Consider the following 17,586-nt stretch of genomic DNA (forward strand, 5'->3'; position numbering starts at 1 on the left):
GGCAGGTGCCTATAATCCCAGCTACTCAGGAGGCTGAGGTGGGAGAATGGCTTGAACCTGGGAGACGGAGGTTGCAGTGAGCCGAGACTGTACCATTGCACTCCAGCCTGGGTGACAGAGCGAGACTCCATATCAAAAAAAAAAAAAAGAAAAGAAAAGAAAGAATAAAAAGAAAAAGAAAAGAGAATAGAGAAATAATGGGGATGAGAAACTTTTCACTATGGATGTGGTAAAGCGTGGTTCTTCTGTACGCAGATCTCCAACTGTTAGAAAAATAGCACAGAACATTCAGAAGTTGTCTAGCTTCAGCCTTTCTCCAGTGCCCTGCATCTCTTGCAAGGGAGTAAATTAATAAGTCAGGAGTTAGGACCCAGAGATATGTTTTAGATTTACACGACCTGACAGCTGACTGCAAATCAATGAAGTGCACTTTGAGAAGCGGCGCACTCGGCGAGAGGGGTTGAGATTGTTTTATTCCACTCCAGGTGTTGCTATCCTCTTGGGTTCCACTTCGGATTTTGAACCCCTGTATTTTCTTTTCAAAACCCCCTTTTCCAATGGAAATGCTCTGCTGTTAAAAAGGAAGAAATTGTCTTTCTGAAACTGACATCACGATGCTCCCAGATTTTATGCTGGTTCTCATCGTCCTTGGCATCCCTTCCTCAGGTAAGCACAAGTCACACGAAATTAAAACTACAGTTGCAGAATTATTTAAGCAGAGGAGGCAAAACTATGGTGTTGATAATGTTAGAATTACAACATGTAATGCACAGGATACATTTAGGATAACCTTTAAAATGTGGCCCAAATGAGTAATTCTGTGAGATGTGGGGGTTTTTTGCTGAAGAAATCATATCTATGATTTTCATAATGCTTATGTTTTTGTCATTTGCTGCGTTTCTCCTTCTGAATCACTATGAGCTTGGTAAGAAAATACAAAAGCAGGAAAAACATTATTGAATGCACTGAGCATCACTCAGAGAATTGTCCAAATATTTGGCACAGAAATTTACTTTATCAACTTTTTCTATCATATTTACCAATAATTTCTATATCTGCGTGTAGATATTTAATTTTGTCCAATATGCCCTGTAAACCTACATATTTTAATAAATCTGTGTATGTAGGTATATTTAGCATGTTTATATATCACAATTAAGCACAAATGTATCAAAACTCTATGAATACGTGTTTTATGTGACTATTATCAACTGAAAATAGGGGAATTTTTGATAAGGATAAAGGACAAATAAAAGGAAAAAGTGAAAGAGACAGAGATGCAGAGAAAGAACAAAAAGAGAAAAGGAAAGAGGAATAAAGTACTGAAAGGCTTTGGGGATTGGTCATTTGCACCTGCCAATTTCCTGGGTTTGGGAATCATTTCACTTTTTGTGTAACTTGAGAACAGAAAGTTTTCCCCCATTGAATCAGAAACCATCTGAAACCGCAGCCAGATGGTAAGAAAAGTATCGGTTCACTAGCAATTTGTATTAATTTCTCAGTAGTATTTTTGCCACGTTTGATTACTGTAATTTTCAAATGGAGAACTGGAGACACTGAGGGAGATTTGCCCAAATCCAGAAATAAATTCTACATTTCAAGGTCCCAAGGCTGCGAGGCACCTGAACATTATCCTATGGTCAAAAACGCCTTTTCTCAGACCAAGGACTCAAAGTCAAACAGGAATTTCTAAATGCAGAAAGCCTCAAACTCACTTTCGAATATCATGAAATTTGGACGTTTCAAAGTCTTAAATGCAGTTTGCCAATCACAAAAATAATAAGAAACTTCTGTGTGTTTGAGCTTACCATTAATGTGCGTGTGTCTGATGTTTTTCTGTCTTTATTATTCTATTTATTATAAAATAATTGATTCTTACCACTCTTTTCCCAAGGAATGATTTCTCTCAATGGTTAGCGAGGGTGTTTAGCATAAACTCTCTTGGTTCAGCTAAGCCTCGTCCTCTGTGTACAATCATGATTACATAAGAAAACTGGAATTGCTTGGCCTCTGGCATTGGTCTCCATTGTGTGGGCTGGAAGAGTTTGGGAAGATTGTGTGATCTTTCGCAGATCTATAATAAATCTAATAACCTGTGATAAATCTTACATCTGTATTTCTAGACCCATTACCATCTGCTCATATTTTTAAATCTGTCCCATATTTCCTTACATTTTTTAACTTTACTATTCATTGTAAACAAAATAGTTTCTTTTTGTTATGCAAAACTACTTTTTTCAAATTACAAGAGGCAACCCCTTCATTTTTATATTTCTGGCTTTGGTAAAAAGGATCCTCGGGTGTGGCCATGGGATGTCTCTCATATTGCTATTTCATATTTTGTGTGTGCTGTCTGCTCTCAAAAAGCAGGAGGTGTATCTTATTTATCTTCCCATTTCTCTTACAACATGATGATATGATAAGACATAATGTGTTTATTCATTCAATGAATACTTATTGAGCATCTACTGTATCCTAGGAATGGTTCCAGCATCTAGGAATGCAAGAGGAAATGAAAACAAAGCTATTTTCTAATAAGTTCTCAACTGGGCGTCGTGGCTCACACCTGTAATCCCAACACTTTGGGAGGCCAAGGTAGGCAGATCACCTGAGGTCAGGAGTTTGAGGCCAGCCTGACCAACATGGTGAAACTCCATTTCTACTAAAAATACAAAAAATTAGCCAAGCGTGGTGGCACACGCCTGTAATCCCAGCTACTCTGGTGACTGAGGCAGGAGAATCGCTTGAACCTGGGAGGCAGAGGTTGCAGTGAGCCGAGATCACACCACTGCACTCCAGCTTGGGCAACAAGAGCGAAACTCGGTCTCAAAAAAAGAAAAAAAGGTCTCATGCTATCAAGAATCCATTAAATATGCATTGTTTGAGTTCACCATGAGGGCTAGCTCCATGGGTTGACAGAAGAGGCTGCCATATTTGTGGTATGCTTTTTCTTTTTTTTTTTTTTGACGAGGCGGCAATAGTGGAAGGAAGAACCAAAATATACCAAAAGGCATCAAAGCAAAAAAAACCCCACATTTCCCAATCGTCTTTGCTGAGATTTGGAATTCTTCAATTATTTCTTTTTTTTTTTCTTTTTTTTCTTTTTTTTGAGGTGGAGTCGCGCTCTGTCGCCCAGGCTGGAGTACAGTGGCGTGATCTCGGCTCACTGCAAGCTCCGCCTCCCGGGTTCACGCCATTCTCCTGCCTCAGCCTCCGGAGTAGCTGGGACTACAGGCGCCCGCCACCACGCCCGGCTAATTTTTTTGTATTTTTAGTAGAGACGCGGTTTCACCGTGTTAGCCAGGATGGTCTCAATCTCCTGACCTAGTGATCCGCCCACCTCGGCCTCCCAAAGTGCTGGGATTACAGGCGTGAGCCACCGCGCCCGGCCTTGTTTTTTGTTTTTTGTTTTGAGACGGAATCTCGCTCTGTCACCCAGGCTGGAGTGCAATGGCAATCTTGGCTCACTGCAACCTTTGCCTCCTGGATTGAAGGGATTCTCCTGCCTCAGCCTCCCGAGTAGCTGAGATTACAGGTGCCCACCATCACACCTGGCTAATTTTTTTTTATTTTTATTAGAGATGAGGTTTCACCATGTTGGCCAGGCTGGTCTCAAACAACTGACCTTAGGTGATCCACCCGCCCTAGCCTCCCAAAGTGCTAGGATTACAGGCATGAGCCACCGTGCCTGGCCCAATTATTTCTTTTCTGTCCTGGCTGAGGATAAAAAAATGGCATTATCAGTAAAACCATAAATAATCCTGAAGATTTTTATGAAATCCTGTTCACAAAATTATGGACAGATGTTGATGGATCTAGAAATACTCACAGATCTGAGATTTATAACAGGTTATTGGATTTAGTATAGATCTGTGAGAGAGAAAAGTTTTATCAAGTCTTACCAGTTGTTTGTACCTCAGCGTGAGTTTGTCAAATTTTGCTAAAAGTGGATGTTGATATGGAGGTGGGAAGAGAGCAGGGGCGTCTGAGAGACTGAGGAAAGGAAACAGAATCAAGAATAAAGAGACTGGTTGGGTGTGGGGCTCACGTCTGTAATCCCAGCACTTTGGGAGGCCGAGGCGTGCAGATCACGAAGTCAGGAGATCGAGACCACCCTGGCCAACGTGGTGAAACCCCGTCTCTACCAAAACCACAAAAATTAGCGGGGTGTGGTGGCACACGCCTGTAATCCCAGCTACTTGGGAGGCTGAGGCAGGAGAATTGCTTGAACCAGGGAGTCGGAGGTTGCAGTGAGCCGAGATCACGCCACTGCACTCCAGCCTGACGACAGAGCGAGACTCTGTCTCAAAAAAAAAAAACAAAAAACCAAGGGTTCTGCAATGGTTCATGTCTGTAATCCAACATTTTGGGAGGCCAAAGCAGGACGATTACTTGAGCCCAGGAGCTCAAGACCAGCCTGGACAACATAGTGAGAGACATCCGTCTCTACAAAAAATTTAAAAATTAGCCAGGCATGGTGGCATGTTCCTGTAGTCACAGCTACTCGGGAGCCTGAGGCAGGAGGAGCCCAGGAGGTTGAGGCTGCAGTGACCCATGATCATGCCACTGCACTCCAGCTTGGGCAACAGAGCAAGGCCCTGCCTCTATTAAAAAAATAAAAAAAACAAAGAGACCAGAAGGTCAGGTCTTCAATTCCAAAGGAAAATTTCTTTGTCTTAAGGTGTTACTAGGGACCTTATCAATATCTTTCATGATTTCGTTCAGTGGGGCTGAGAGAGCCCCAACCCCCTCACAGAGGTGTCTCTCCAATCCCCTGGTAGCTGTGTTACTTTTACCTGACTGCTCTCTCTGTTGAGATAAACAGCAGCTGTGAGTGAAGGGCTCTCCCCAGTCACATGCACATCTTAAACTCTGGCAGTCTTTTGTATCTTGAAAACAGCAAATGTCTGGGGTTAATAGGCCACATTTTGTGGATGTTTCATAGACACAAAGACCCTAAAAACCCGGAAGGTATGAGCTGCTGGAGGCCTCAGCCATCATCCATTCCCTTTTCTTATTGGGAGATGTTAACTGCTTGGACTCAAGACCAGAACCCATGGTCTCTAAATCAGAGTCCAATGCCTCTCATTATTAAATAAATATTTGTTGGATTCTCATCCTAATGAGTGATGACTTTGGAAAGAGAATCAGCCTTCTGAGCCAACAGCAGCACGTTCTCCCAGAGCCTGTCCCAGCCTGAGCTCGGTGCACAGGAGATGACCAGCATCAGGCCAAATGCGCTCCATCCCTGTCTCCGCCTCCGAACTGAGGCCTTCGAATTCGCTCTCTGCCTCTCCATCTTCCTTCCTCTGCCCATGGAGTTGTCTGTCTGGCCCCAAAGGAAATATATATATTTATTTAAAATAGAAATAAACATTTATTTATTTATTTATCAGAGCCTCACTGCACCACCCAGGCTGGTCTCAAACTCCTGGCCTCAAGCAATCCTCCTGCCTCAGGCTCCCAAGTAACTGGGATTTACAGGTGTGAACCACCACACCCAGCCCCACAGGAAATATTTTGACAAAGAAAAATGAGACAAAGATTAAGCAAGGAGGCCAGGCATGATGGCTCATGCCTGTAATCCCAGCACTTTGGGAGGCCGAGGTGGGCGGATCACCAGTTCCGGAGATCAAGACCATCCTGGCCAACATGTTGAAACCCTGTCTCTACTAAAAATACAAAAATTAGCTGGGCATGGTGGCATGTGCCTGTAATCCCAGCTACTTGGGAGGCTGAGGAAGGAGAATTGCTTGAACTCGGGAAGCAGAGGTTGCAGTGAACCAAGATCGCGCCACTGCACTCCAGCCTGGCAACAGAGTGAGACTCCGTCTCAAAAAAAATAAAAAGAATATAATTCTTCCAGGTAGTCGATTGCTCTAAATAACAGTAAAGCATTCTGGAAAATACAATACTAACAGCAAAACATCAAAAATAGCAATAACACCAAATATACGTATATCGAATTGAATTTTTGGAATAAGGGAAGATGGCTGGCCTGGCCGCCAGAAGACCACGCAGGCCACCATCAGCTGGATGGCCCTGGGCAAGGCTCCTCTCAATGCCCCAGTATCTTCACCTGTAAAATGAGGGGCTGGGATGGTCCTGGAGTTGCTTCTTGGCTTTATTGTCTTAGCTTCATTATCAGTTCACTTTTCCTTCCTCTTTCATTGAGGCTGAAATTGGGTCCAAGCTTCTCTAAGAGATGCATCCATGTCTGGAAGTGGTGGCTCATGCCTGTAATCCCAGCACTTTGGGAGGCCGAGGCGGGCAGATCACTTGAGGTCGGGAGTTGGAGACCAGCCTGACCAATGTAGCGAAACCCTGTCTCTACTAAAAATACAAAAATTAGCTGGGCATGTTGGTGCACGCCTGTAATCCCAGCTACTCAGGAAGCTGAGGCATGAGAATTGCTTGAACCCAGGAGGCAGAGGTTGCCGTGAGCCAAGATCATGCCACTGCCCTTCAGCCGGGGTGACAGAGCAAGACTTTGTCTAAAAAAAAAATATATATATATATATATATATATGTATCCACAATGGGGAACACTCATCTTCTGAGAAAAATTCTTGGTTTCTCAATGGATTACTGAGATGGATCTTAGAATATTGTGATTAATTTAAAATGTAAGTTATTTTGCAAAAATTTGGTCTATGCACAACTTTCCAGGAATTCTTTTATTCTGTAATACAAAGACCACTTGTCCTGGAAACTTTGAGCGCATCTGTGATTTTACATCTTCAGGAGCAGTGAGCCAGGCTGGCTCTGCCTCATTCCCCTGGGTCACAGAAAGCCCTGTTATGGCCTTTTGTTCATGTGTTCATTTGTTCATTCATCAAACATCATCAAATATTTATGGAGGCCCTGATCTCAAAGGATCAACTGTGAGAAGCACTTGGCCTTTCTCATAATGTTCTGTTTCACAAGAAGGACAAACCAAAAACGTTTCCAGGCTTATCATCTAAGTCTGCTCCAATAATGCCAATGACTTCAGCTTCTATTTTGGAAAGGTTCTGGAATTTTGAAGATATTAGGCAGAAATCATTTAATCTTTGGCTTTTTTTGTTAGGGGGATAAAGTCTGTTTTGGTCAGAACAGATTTGCATTAGTCAGGCTGCCATCACAAAATACCATAGACTGATTAAAAACAGACATTTATTTTTTCACAGTTCTGGAGGCTGGAAGTCTGTGATCACGTGCTAGAAAGTCAGTTTCTGGTGAGGGCTCTGTTCCTGGCTTGCAGACAGCTGCCTTCTTGCTGTGTCCTCACATGGTGTGTCCTCTGTGCCTCCTCCTTATAGGCTCTGTCTTTAAATACAGTCACATTGGGGGTTAGGGCTTAAACATTTGATTTTTGAGTGATATAAACATTCAGTCCCTAACAGCCAGTACGGTTCGTGCTTTTTGTTAATTCAGACGGAAAGTGCGCCTTCTGACAGTGCTAAGACAGGTGGAGATGTATGTTGTGCCTGAAAAAGCAGAGCTGCTTGCTGCCCCTGGATCTTGGTGAAGAGCAGGATTCCTATACCTTCACAGGGAGCACAGCTGCGTAAGCGCAAATGCTAAGCATGTGAGGTCAGAATTCTAGATTTCCCCTCCCAACGTGCAACTCCACCTCCTTTCAGAATGACTGGACAATTTTCCTTTTGGGAAAGGAAGTTCATGGTTACAGTCCCTGCTCATCTTCAGGAACCCTCTCTCTTATGTGTCCAAAATTCTTCTGGCTCACGGTTGTCTGAGCTAATAGGGGTGTGTGTGTGTGTGTGTGTGTGTGTATGCTTGCATGTGTTGGTTCAGGCATCATTCTGTTGTTCTTGGCCTCCCTCGCGTGCCTGCATCCATTGTGAGATGGTGTCTTCAGTAATTTGTGCTAATTTGGCTGACCTGGGACTCAGGGACTCTGTAAGAACTTCAGCATCTCAGCAGCTAGTCAGGTGGTGCAAGCAGCCATCAGGGCTGTGTTCAGATGCCTGTCAGTGGCTACTGTGGCTTAACCAAATAGGAGATTGCTTTTCTCACATACCAAGAAATTTGGAGGCCAATAGTGCAGGGCTATCAGAAACCCAGGTTCTGTGTGTCTTTCCATTCTGCCCTCCTATGTGTGTAGCTTTCATCAGGTTTTCAAGACAGATGAGTGGCCAAATCTCCAGTTTCAGACAAAAAGAAGGAGGCAGACATGTCAGATCAAGTCCACCCTTTTTAACAACCTTTCCTCTAACCACCCCAATCCCAACAGCTTCTGTTTGTATCTAATTGGCTACATGTGCCACAGGCCATTTCCAGATGCAAGGGAGCCCAGAGCTGAGCTTTTTAAGCTGGCACCATGCAACCCTGAATAAATTTAGCATCTGTTGCCAAGGAAAAGGGGGGAATGCCTGTTGGTCAGGGAACTGGCAGTGTCTGCCACAATGCTGCTGTGGTTTGAATGTGTTCTCCAAAGTTCATGTGCTGGAAATTTGACCCCCAACACGGTAGTGTTGGGAGGTGGGGCCTAATGGTAGGTGTTTGGGTCATGGGGGCACCACCCTCATGAATGGATTTATGCCATTATCATGGGAGGGGTTGGCACCCTCTTGTCTCTCTCATCCCCTCTTTGCCCTTCCATCATGTATGATGCAGCAGGAAGGCCCTGGCCAGATGCTGGTGATCTCACCAGATGCTCATGATCTTGGACTTCCCAGTCTCTAGAACCATAAGCCAATAAATTTCTGTTCATTATGAATTCCTCAGGTTGTGGTATCCTGTTGTAGCAGCACAAAATAAGTGAAGACAAGTGCCTTTCAAACAATATTCTCTGCCTTAGAGGAGGGGGCTGCCTGACCTGGGGATAGATGGAGGAGGACAGCTGTGTTCTCACTGCTTCCCTCTTCTCTTGAGCAATTCACTTCTGGCCCCAACTCTCCAGATGCCCCTCAGTAAAACAAAGTCCACGAAGCTGACTGCATTGTTGCTCGAGTGGTTGTCCACTCAACAGCCATTAGCTCAACAGCTGCTGGGTGACAGTCACTGTTCTAGGAGCTGGGAATACAGGAATGAGGAAGACAATCCCCAACTTCCTGGAGCTGGCATCATCTAGGGAGGGGAGACAACAATAAACAGATAAATGTGATATGATTAGGTTCTCTACTGGAAGATGAAGTACCCTAAGAGGATAGAGAGGAGAGGGATTTTTAAATAGTGTAACCTGAAATGACTTACTCAAGGAAATGACATTTGAGCAAAGCCTGGACAAGTGAAGGGATGGCTGTGGGCTCTCCGGGTAAGGGTAAGAACTTTCCCCAAGCAGAGGCATTCTGGCTTGTTCTGGGAATCGCAGACTGGCCCGAGGGCTGGGGAGGAGGATGTGGGCAGTACGGTGGGGGTGGTGCACAGTTAGGGCCATACGGGGTCAGGGAGACTGTGGTGGGACTTAGGATGTTTCTTTCTGAGTGTGATGGGAAACCATCTGGAGCGCTTAGCAGGGAACTGACATAATCCTCTAGCTGCTGTGTGGGGAATGGACTGTAGAAAGGTCAAGAGTGGAAACAATTAGGAAGCAGTGCAGGAGCCCGAGAGAGAGAGCATCTGTGCCCTCAGCGTGGCCCCGGTGGAGGCGGTGGGGAACAATCAGGGCTGGGATGTATTCTGAAGGACATTAAGACCCGACGTGGGGTGGGAGAAAAAGAGAGGAGTCAAGGATGACTTCAAGAATGTCCCCCTGAGCAAATGCCCCCTAGAGGCTGTGGGGTTCCAGGAAAGTTTCCTGGCTCTTTACAGACTGACACCCTGGTGGCTGCCCAGCTGGCTGCTCCCAGTGCTGCTCTTGGTACTAATAGTAACCAACAGATCAGTTTTTGTTTATTAAAAAAATTTTTTTTGAGACAGGATCTTGCTCTGTCACCTAGGCTGGAGTGCAGTGGTGCTACCACTACTCACTGCAGCCTTGACTTCCAGGACTCAAGCCATCCTCCTGCCCCAGCCTCCCAAGTAGCTGGGACTAGAGGGGTGTGCCACCACGCCCAGCTAATTTTTTTATTTTTGTAAGGCAGGGTCTTCCTATGTTGCCTAGGCTGGTCTCCAACTCCTGGGCTCAAAAGATCCTCCCACCTTAGCCTCCCAAAGTGCTAGGATTACAGGTGTGAGCCACCATGCCTGGCCCACAGTTTTTAAATAAATAAGCACAAATGTAAGGTTGCGTCTCTCCCTATCACTCATTTGCATTTTATGTGGAGGAAAACGGGGCTGGGCACCATCAGAGCACATGGCCCACCTCACCCACGCCTCTGAGGTGCTGGGACAGAGGCACCTGGAATTGCTCCTCTCTTAGGAAAGTGCCTACAGAAGCCTCCTGCACACAGGGGGATCGTGCACTGTTTTGCTTGTCTTCCTAAAAGAATCCCTGGATTTTGAGTGGGCAAACCTGGAGGGTATGTATCTCATGAGATCATTACCCAGCATGTGGGTGTCTCACTGGGAATAAAAAGGTTTTCTATGGTCAGGACATGGTGCAGAATGAGTTGCTGTAGGATATTAATCGGGTGCTGAACAGACAAGGAGGGGCAGGTTAAAACTCCCACGCTGATCAGTAATGGGACTGCACCTGTGAATGGCCACTGCACTCTAGCCTGGGCAACATAGTGAGACCCTGCCTTCTTTTTTTAAAAGTAGGGGGCTTCCTTGTTTTAAATGTGATAGCACGGCATTGTAAGGAAATAGAACTCTATTTTGGGACTGCATTCCTAAGCCATTTCCCCAACTGGAGGGTTAAAGCTTAACACTGGGTGTTTCTGAGGTTCTCACACAGTGAGGCACTGGGCAGAGTGTGACATCCTGGCTGCTGACCAAGGAAGGACTTTGCAAGGAAAGACTTCCTTGGGAAAAAGACAAGAGGACCGTGAGGGGCACACGGCTGGTGTTCAGTGACCACGTGCCGACTCTGACATCTACTAACACACATAAAACGAACACCCACTATGGACCAGGCACTGTTCTAGGTGCTGGGTAAACATAATCAAATATAATGCCCACTACGCCCGTCGTCAGGGAGCTCCAGAGGAAGACAGGTGTGACAAATGACAAGAGACTTCCAATGGGAGATGCTGGAGGCTCAGGGACGGAGAACAGCTGTGGGCAGGGCCCATCTCTGTGAAGAGGGAGCGTTGCAGATGGGACCAGAGGTGGGGGTCGGGGTGGCTGCAGATGGAGCTTTTGGGACCTGGGTGTTGACCCCATGATGGGAAAATCTCGTGAGACAGTGCAGCTCTGGGTAAAATGTGGATTCTGGGCTGGGCGTGGTGGCTCACGCCTGTAATCCCAGCACTTTGGGAGGCTGAGGAGGGCAGACCACAAGGTCAGGAGATTGAGACCATCCTGGCTAACATGAGGAAACCCCGTCTCTACTAAAAATACAAAAAATTAGCCGGGTGTGGTGGCGGGCGCCTGTAGTCCCAGCTACTCGGGAGGCTGAGGCAGGAGAATAGCGTGAACCCGGGAGGCGGAGCTTGCAGTGAGCCGAGATCGCGCCACTGCACTCCAGCCTGGGAGAGAGTGAGACTCTGTCTCAAAAAAAATTCACACACACACACACACACACGCACACAAAAATGTGGATTCTGTTTTCAGCTGTGTGTGTTTGGAGGGAGGTGGGTGTGGACATGAAGACTCTTGCATGCTCCAAGTTGCCTTTCAGGAACTGGGCTGTTTAGAAACAGACACAGCCTACGGTGCAGGAGGCCAAGGCCACAGGAGCCACGGGACACTCATCCAGGCATCGTGCCCCTCCCATTAACCCAGGTCCCCCCATGATTCTTTTACAGCCACCGCAGGTTTCAACTCAATCGCCGAAAATGAAGATGCCCTCCTCAGACATTTGTTCCAAGGCTATCAGAAATGGGTCCGCCCTGTATTACATTCTAATGACACCATAAAAGTATATTTTGGATTGAAAATATCCCAGCTTGTAGATGTGGTGAGTAATCCTTGGCACTTGGCTAAAAAGAACATGCATTCCTTAACCTGTTTATGAGTCTAAAATATATTTTTTCCCTATGTCTGCCATTTCATTTTTAAAAATAATTTACTGTGAGAGAAAATCTGCCCCCAAGAAGCCACTAAAATGACCCAAGGAAAGAACGAGAAGTTGTCACGGGGTAAATTTTCATTGCAGCACTGTCAGTGTGGGACGATTTGCTGTGGGGAGGATGTGGTTGCTAAGATAGTCATTGCTCCTGGCCCAGTTTGCTGAACACCCAGGGAGGAGGGCTGGGAATTGCAGAGAAGAAGGGCTGAGCCTGGGGCTGACGTACTGTGATCCTGGATCCTCCCTGGCTGTGCCCTGGGCTGGTAGGGGGGTCTGCAGGGACACAGGGTGGTAACAACAGTGCCCAGAGTAAGGCCCATTCCTGCTCTCCCTAGGCAGCCCGGTCACCTCTCCTGAACTCACCCATGCCTTCACATTCTAATTTTCCTTTTGAGCTTGCCTTTCTGCCATGATTGAGTTCTTAGAAGAAACCAGTGAACTTTAACTCCCTAAATGCAACAAAATTGTCCTGCTATGATCCCCAAAGCCCCAGAAGAATCCTCCTATGTTGTCCATATTCTCCACCCCACTACACACATGTGCCCTGGCTGGCTCAATACCCCAGGATTCCTTCTAGGAAGTCATGCAAAGCCCATCTCCAATTTAGCTATTATTTCCCTCTACTTTGTACCTTCATTATTATTATTACTATTGTTGAGACAGAGACTCTGTTTCACACAGGCTGGAGTGCAGTAGCACAATCTTGGCTCACTTGCAACCTCCATTTCCCAGGTTCAAGTGATTCTCCTGCCTCAGCTTCCCGAGTAGCTGGGATTACAGGCATGTGCCACAATGCCCAGCTAATTTTTGTATTTTTAGTACAGACGGGGTTTCGCCATGTTGGACAGGCTGGTCTCGAACTCCTGACCTCAGGTGATCAACCCTCCTCGGCCTCCCAAAGTACTGGGATTATAGGTGTGAGCCACTGCGCCCAGCCTACTTTGTACCTTTAAAGTGCCTTCTGGGTTATCCAATTTTATGTACATATAGCCACAATGAACTGCTACTTGTTTCAGTTGTTTTTCATTTTAAGGAAAATCTGCATGCCACTTGACTATTTATATGCCATTTGACTGTTTACATGCCATTTGACTATTGTAAATTGAGAGTCTTTTGCACTTTTAAAACCTCAAAGGTAAGATTCGGATAGATTTTTCTAATCAAAACCAAACAAAAAACAACTGGGTGTAGTGGTGTGCACCTATAGTGAGCTCCTTGGGGGCTGGGGTGGAAGAATGGCTTGAGCCCCAGAGGTTGAGGGTGCAGTGAGCTATGGTGGCACCACTGCACTCCGGCCTGGGCAACATCTTGAGACCCCATTTCTAAAACAACAAAAATCACAACTTATTTTCACTTCAACTTACAGTATTTTTTAAATTGTCATTTTCTTAGGATGAAAAGAATCAGCTGATGACAACCAATGTGTGGCTCAAACAGGTAAATTTCAATCCGAGGATTGTGTCTGCTAACCCAGTCACTTATTTTCTATTTAGAAAGGCTCCCATCTGAAAAACCATTATTTAAGAAGGCATATCACGTTCCTCAGGGAGATTTGTGGGAAGGGTCTATGGCTTTTATTTTCCGTTGTGAGTGTTGGGGAGTTGATCCTGGCAAGCCCCTGAGTACACACTGTTGTGCATGGTTGCTCCCAGCAGTAGAGCTGCTCGTGGAGCGGGCAGAGGTGACTCTTCTGCCATAAGGCCTGGGGATGGGCCCTGGGACCACTTAGAGAAAACAACAAAGAGCCTCCAGGATGCACCACTTTCCCCCAGGTAGAGAACTGAAGCTGGGTGGGAAAATTCAGGGCTACATCCTCCCTAGCCTTCTCTGGTCCTCTGTGGGTAGAATCTACCTCTAATACCTCTTGTTGCTTCCAAGGAAGAACTGAACCCTGAATGAGGGAATAACGGGGCTGCCCATTATTAATTTCAGAACAGAGTGAAGCCCGAAACAAAATGATGAATACGTGTTTTCCTGACATCACTGAAAATGCATTTTGAATCGTTCTCAGCTTTCTTCTTAGATAATTGCTTTTAGCTTGGCTAGAGCTTATTTCCTAAAGTCAGGGGAGTGTGCCCAAAGGAGTTTGTTCTAGGATTGTCAGTAAATAATTACCATTCAAATCCCAGTTTCGCATATGTTATCTACAAAGAGAAAATATTGACATTTGATAGCAGGTAAGAAGTCTGGTTTATCCCAGCTCCTCGGGAGGCTGAGGCAGGAGAATTGCTTGAACCCAGGTGGCAGAGGCTGCAGTGGGCCGAGATCGTGCCACTGCATTCCAGCCTGGGTGACAGAGCAAGAGCCTGAGTCAAAATAAATAAATAAATAAACTTGGTTTGATTGCTTATGTTTTTATTTTGCCAGTGGTTTTTTTTTTAATTTAGTTTTCTCATATTTATTTACATATTTATCTGAGACACAGTCTCATTCTGCCGCCCAGGCTGGAGTGCAGTGGCATGATCTCGGCTCACTGCAACCTCTGCCTCCCAGGTTCAAGTGATTCTTGTGCCTCAGCCTCCTAAGCAGCTGGGATTACAGGTTCCAGCCACCACGCCCAGCTGATTTTTGTACTTTTAGTAGAAACGGGGTTTCACCATGTTGGCCAGGCTGGCCTCAAATTCCTGGCCTCAAGTGATCCGCCCACCCCGGCCTCTCAAAGTGCTGGGATTACAGACTTGAGCCACTGTATGTGTTTATTTATTTTTTAGATTCAGGAGTTACATGTGCAGGTTTGTTACATGGATATATTGCGTGATGCTGGGGTTTGGGCTTCTAGTGAACCCATCACCCAAATAGTGAACATCATACCCAACAGGTAGTTTTTCAACTTATTCCCCTCCCTCCCTCCTTCCTTCCCTCCCCCTTCATCACTTTTGGAGTCCCCAGTGTGTTTTGTTCCCATCTTTGTGTCCATGGGTACCAGTTGTTTAGCTCCCACTTCTAAGTGAGAACATGTAATATTTGATTTTCTAAAGTTTTTTGTTTGTTTGTTTGTTTTCCTTTTTCTTTTTCTTTTTTTTTTGAGGCCGAATCTCACTCTGTCACCCAGGCTGGAGTTCAATGGCGCAATCTCGGCTCACTGCAACCTCTGCCTCCCGGGTTCAAGCGATCCTCTTGCCTCAGCCTCCTGAGTAGCAGGGACTACAGGCACATGCCACCACGCCCGGCTAATTTTTGTATTTTTAGTAGAGATGGGGTTTCACCATGTTGGCCAAATGGTCTTGAACTCCTGGCCTCAAGTGATCTGCTCACCTCGGCCTCTGAAAGTGCTGGGATTACAGGCGTGAGCCACCGCACCCACCCTAAGTATTTTGTCCAGATATTGCCTAATTTGCCCCATAGTTTTAAAATATTCCTGGTGGGATATCTTTCTGCTAATGCTTTATAAGGAGCAATGGATACAAGAAACAGCAAGGAGTTTCCCCCAGCTTCATTTCATGTCATCAAATTTCTCCCACCCAACAACTTTAGTGAGATTTGGAGAACTACCATGATTTTCAGTGCTTTCTACTCATCTGATTCTCTAATCAGTAGAAACGGTCTGAATATTGTTTTACTTGCAAATAAAAATATCCAGAAGAAAATAATAAGCTTGGAATGTATATATAAAAATCCCATTTAAATAAACATACCTTGCTATACACCCATCTAATTCCCCAGTGACTTACCCACTTTTGCAATTCAGAGGCCGCAGAATTGGGAAGTATTTTGAGTTGATAAAGGCCAAGAAGAAATCCCATATTCAAGCTCGCGGGGAGAAAAGAACCCACACTTTCCTCTTAAGATGAAAACAGGCTTAGAAGTTAACAAAAAATCAAACAAACACACAAACCTTTACCTGCACGCTTCCTTCCCCCACTGCTCTCTCTTTTTTTTTTTTTTGAGTCTGTGTCTCACTCTGTCGCCCAAGCTAGAGTGCAGTGGGTCGATCTCGGCTCGCTGCAACCTCTGCCTCCTGGGTTCAAGAGATTCTTCTGCCTCAGCCTCCCGAGTAGCTGGGACTACAGGCACGTGCCGCCACACCTGGCTAATTTTCGTATTTTTAGTAGAGACGGGGTTTCAGCATGTTGGCCAGGCTGGTCTTGAACCCCTGATGTCAGCCCAAAGTGCTGGGATTACAGGCATGAACCACTTTGCCTGGCCGAGATTAACCTCTAATCTCTCACAGAAAGCAGGGGTCCAGGGACTCTCGGCCTTCACATGGGGACAGTAGGTCTTTTCACTTTTCTTGTGCTTTTGAAAATAAGGAGTCATTTTGGCCAAAGAGAACAGCATTAGACACAAAAGAGTGGGCGCCGAGGGCCCTGAGGGCCTCAGCTACAGCTTTGGAAAGGACTTCCCACAAAGTGTGCCACCAGAATCCCAGAAGCCTGGTGTGTGTCTTCAAATCAAGGTGGAATTAAATCCCGAAAGTCAATTCAATACCCAAAACCAAGCAGGAGAAATCCACAGGCACGGAGCACACTGACACTTGGAAAAGTCCGCCCACTGACTGAAGTTCCCATTTAATAGAAGCAATGAGAATAATCGACTTTTTAAGGTATAGATATATAAGGTACAAGTGCAGTTTTGTTACACAGGTACCTTCGCAGTGCTGAAGTCTAGGCTTCTACTGTACCTAAATACTAATGTACATTGTAACCATTAGGTAATTTCTCATCCCTCATCCACCTCCCACCCTCCCACTCTTCCGAGTCTCCAATATCTATTGAGATTAATATACTTTAATTGTGTTTAATTCACAAATGCATAAATGAGGTTTATCTCATTTAAACCTCTCTACCACCTGCCTTAGGAATAGAGACATCATTACCCCTGTTTTATAGAGATAGAAGAGTCCAGTCCTCATCTGGCAGGAATCTGGGTTTCCTAACCCCTGGCCAGGATCTTTCTGTCCATATGCAGCCTCCTCCTTGAACACTAAGCCCTGCTTCTAGATCACAGGAGGAGCCAAAGCAGGAGAAACGAAGCTTCACATTCCAGAAAACTGCAGAGGATATAGTCAACGCGACATCTATTTGCACAGATTGAGTTCGGAGTGGGAAATGTTACAGTGGATATTAGTTAATACGCGCTGTTATGGCACAGACAATGTTGGGGCAGAAAAGAAAGGTCATTTTTATAACAGTGGGTGGCAAGAAGGGAAGGCTGCCTGCAACAGGAGGCATTGAGCTCTTCCATGATGTTATTTTTATGCTTTTTAAAAAAAGCTTTTTGGCCGGGCGTGGTGGCTCACGCCTGTAATCCCAGCACTTTGGGAGGCTGAGGCGGGTGGATCACAAGGTCAGGAGATTGAGACCATCCTGGCTAACACGGTGAAACCCCATCTCTACTAAAAATACAAAAAAAAAAATTAGGCAGGAGTGGTGGCGGGCACCTGCAGTCCCAGCTACTTAGGAGGCTGAGGGAGGAGAATCGGTTGTACTTGGGAGGTGAAGCTTGCAGTGAGCCGAGATCGCATCCCTGCACTCCAGCCTGGGCGACAGGGCAAGACTCCTTCTCAAAAAAAAACAAAAAAACAAAAA

At 45.6% G+C, this 17,586-nt stretch overlaps 1 protein-coding gene across 1 annotated transcript in view; it reads left to right on the forward strand.

Moving 5' to 3' along the window:
- The first annotated feature begins 486 nt into the window (after nucleotides 1-486).
- The window catches only part of CHRNB3 (cholinergic receptor nicotinic beta 3 subunit), a 39,281-nt gene continuing 22,181 nt past the window's right edge, over nucleotides 487-17,586 (forward strand). The window contains exons 1-3 of the mRNA XM_030816451.1: nucleotides 487-666; nucleotides 11,796-11,947; nucleotides 13,451-13,495. Of these exons, the coding sequence (XP_030672311.1) occupies nucleotides 615-666; nucleotides 11,796-11,947; nucleotides 13,451-13,495 (249 nt within the window). The 5' untranslated portion in view covers nucleotides 487-614. The remainder of the gene's footprint in view (nucleotides 667-11,795; nucleotides 11,948-13,450; nucleotides 13,496-17,586) is intronic.

Source organism: Nomascus leucogenys, chromosome 8, assembly GCF_006542625.1.
Source record: "Nomascus leucogenys isolate Asia chromosome 8, Asia_NLE_v1, whole genome shotgun sequence".
NCBI classification, from domain to species: domain Eukaryota; kingdom Metazoa; phylum Chordata; class Mammalia; order Primates; family Hylobatidae; genus Nomascus; species Nomascus leucogenys.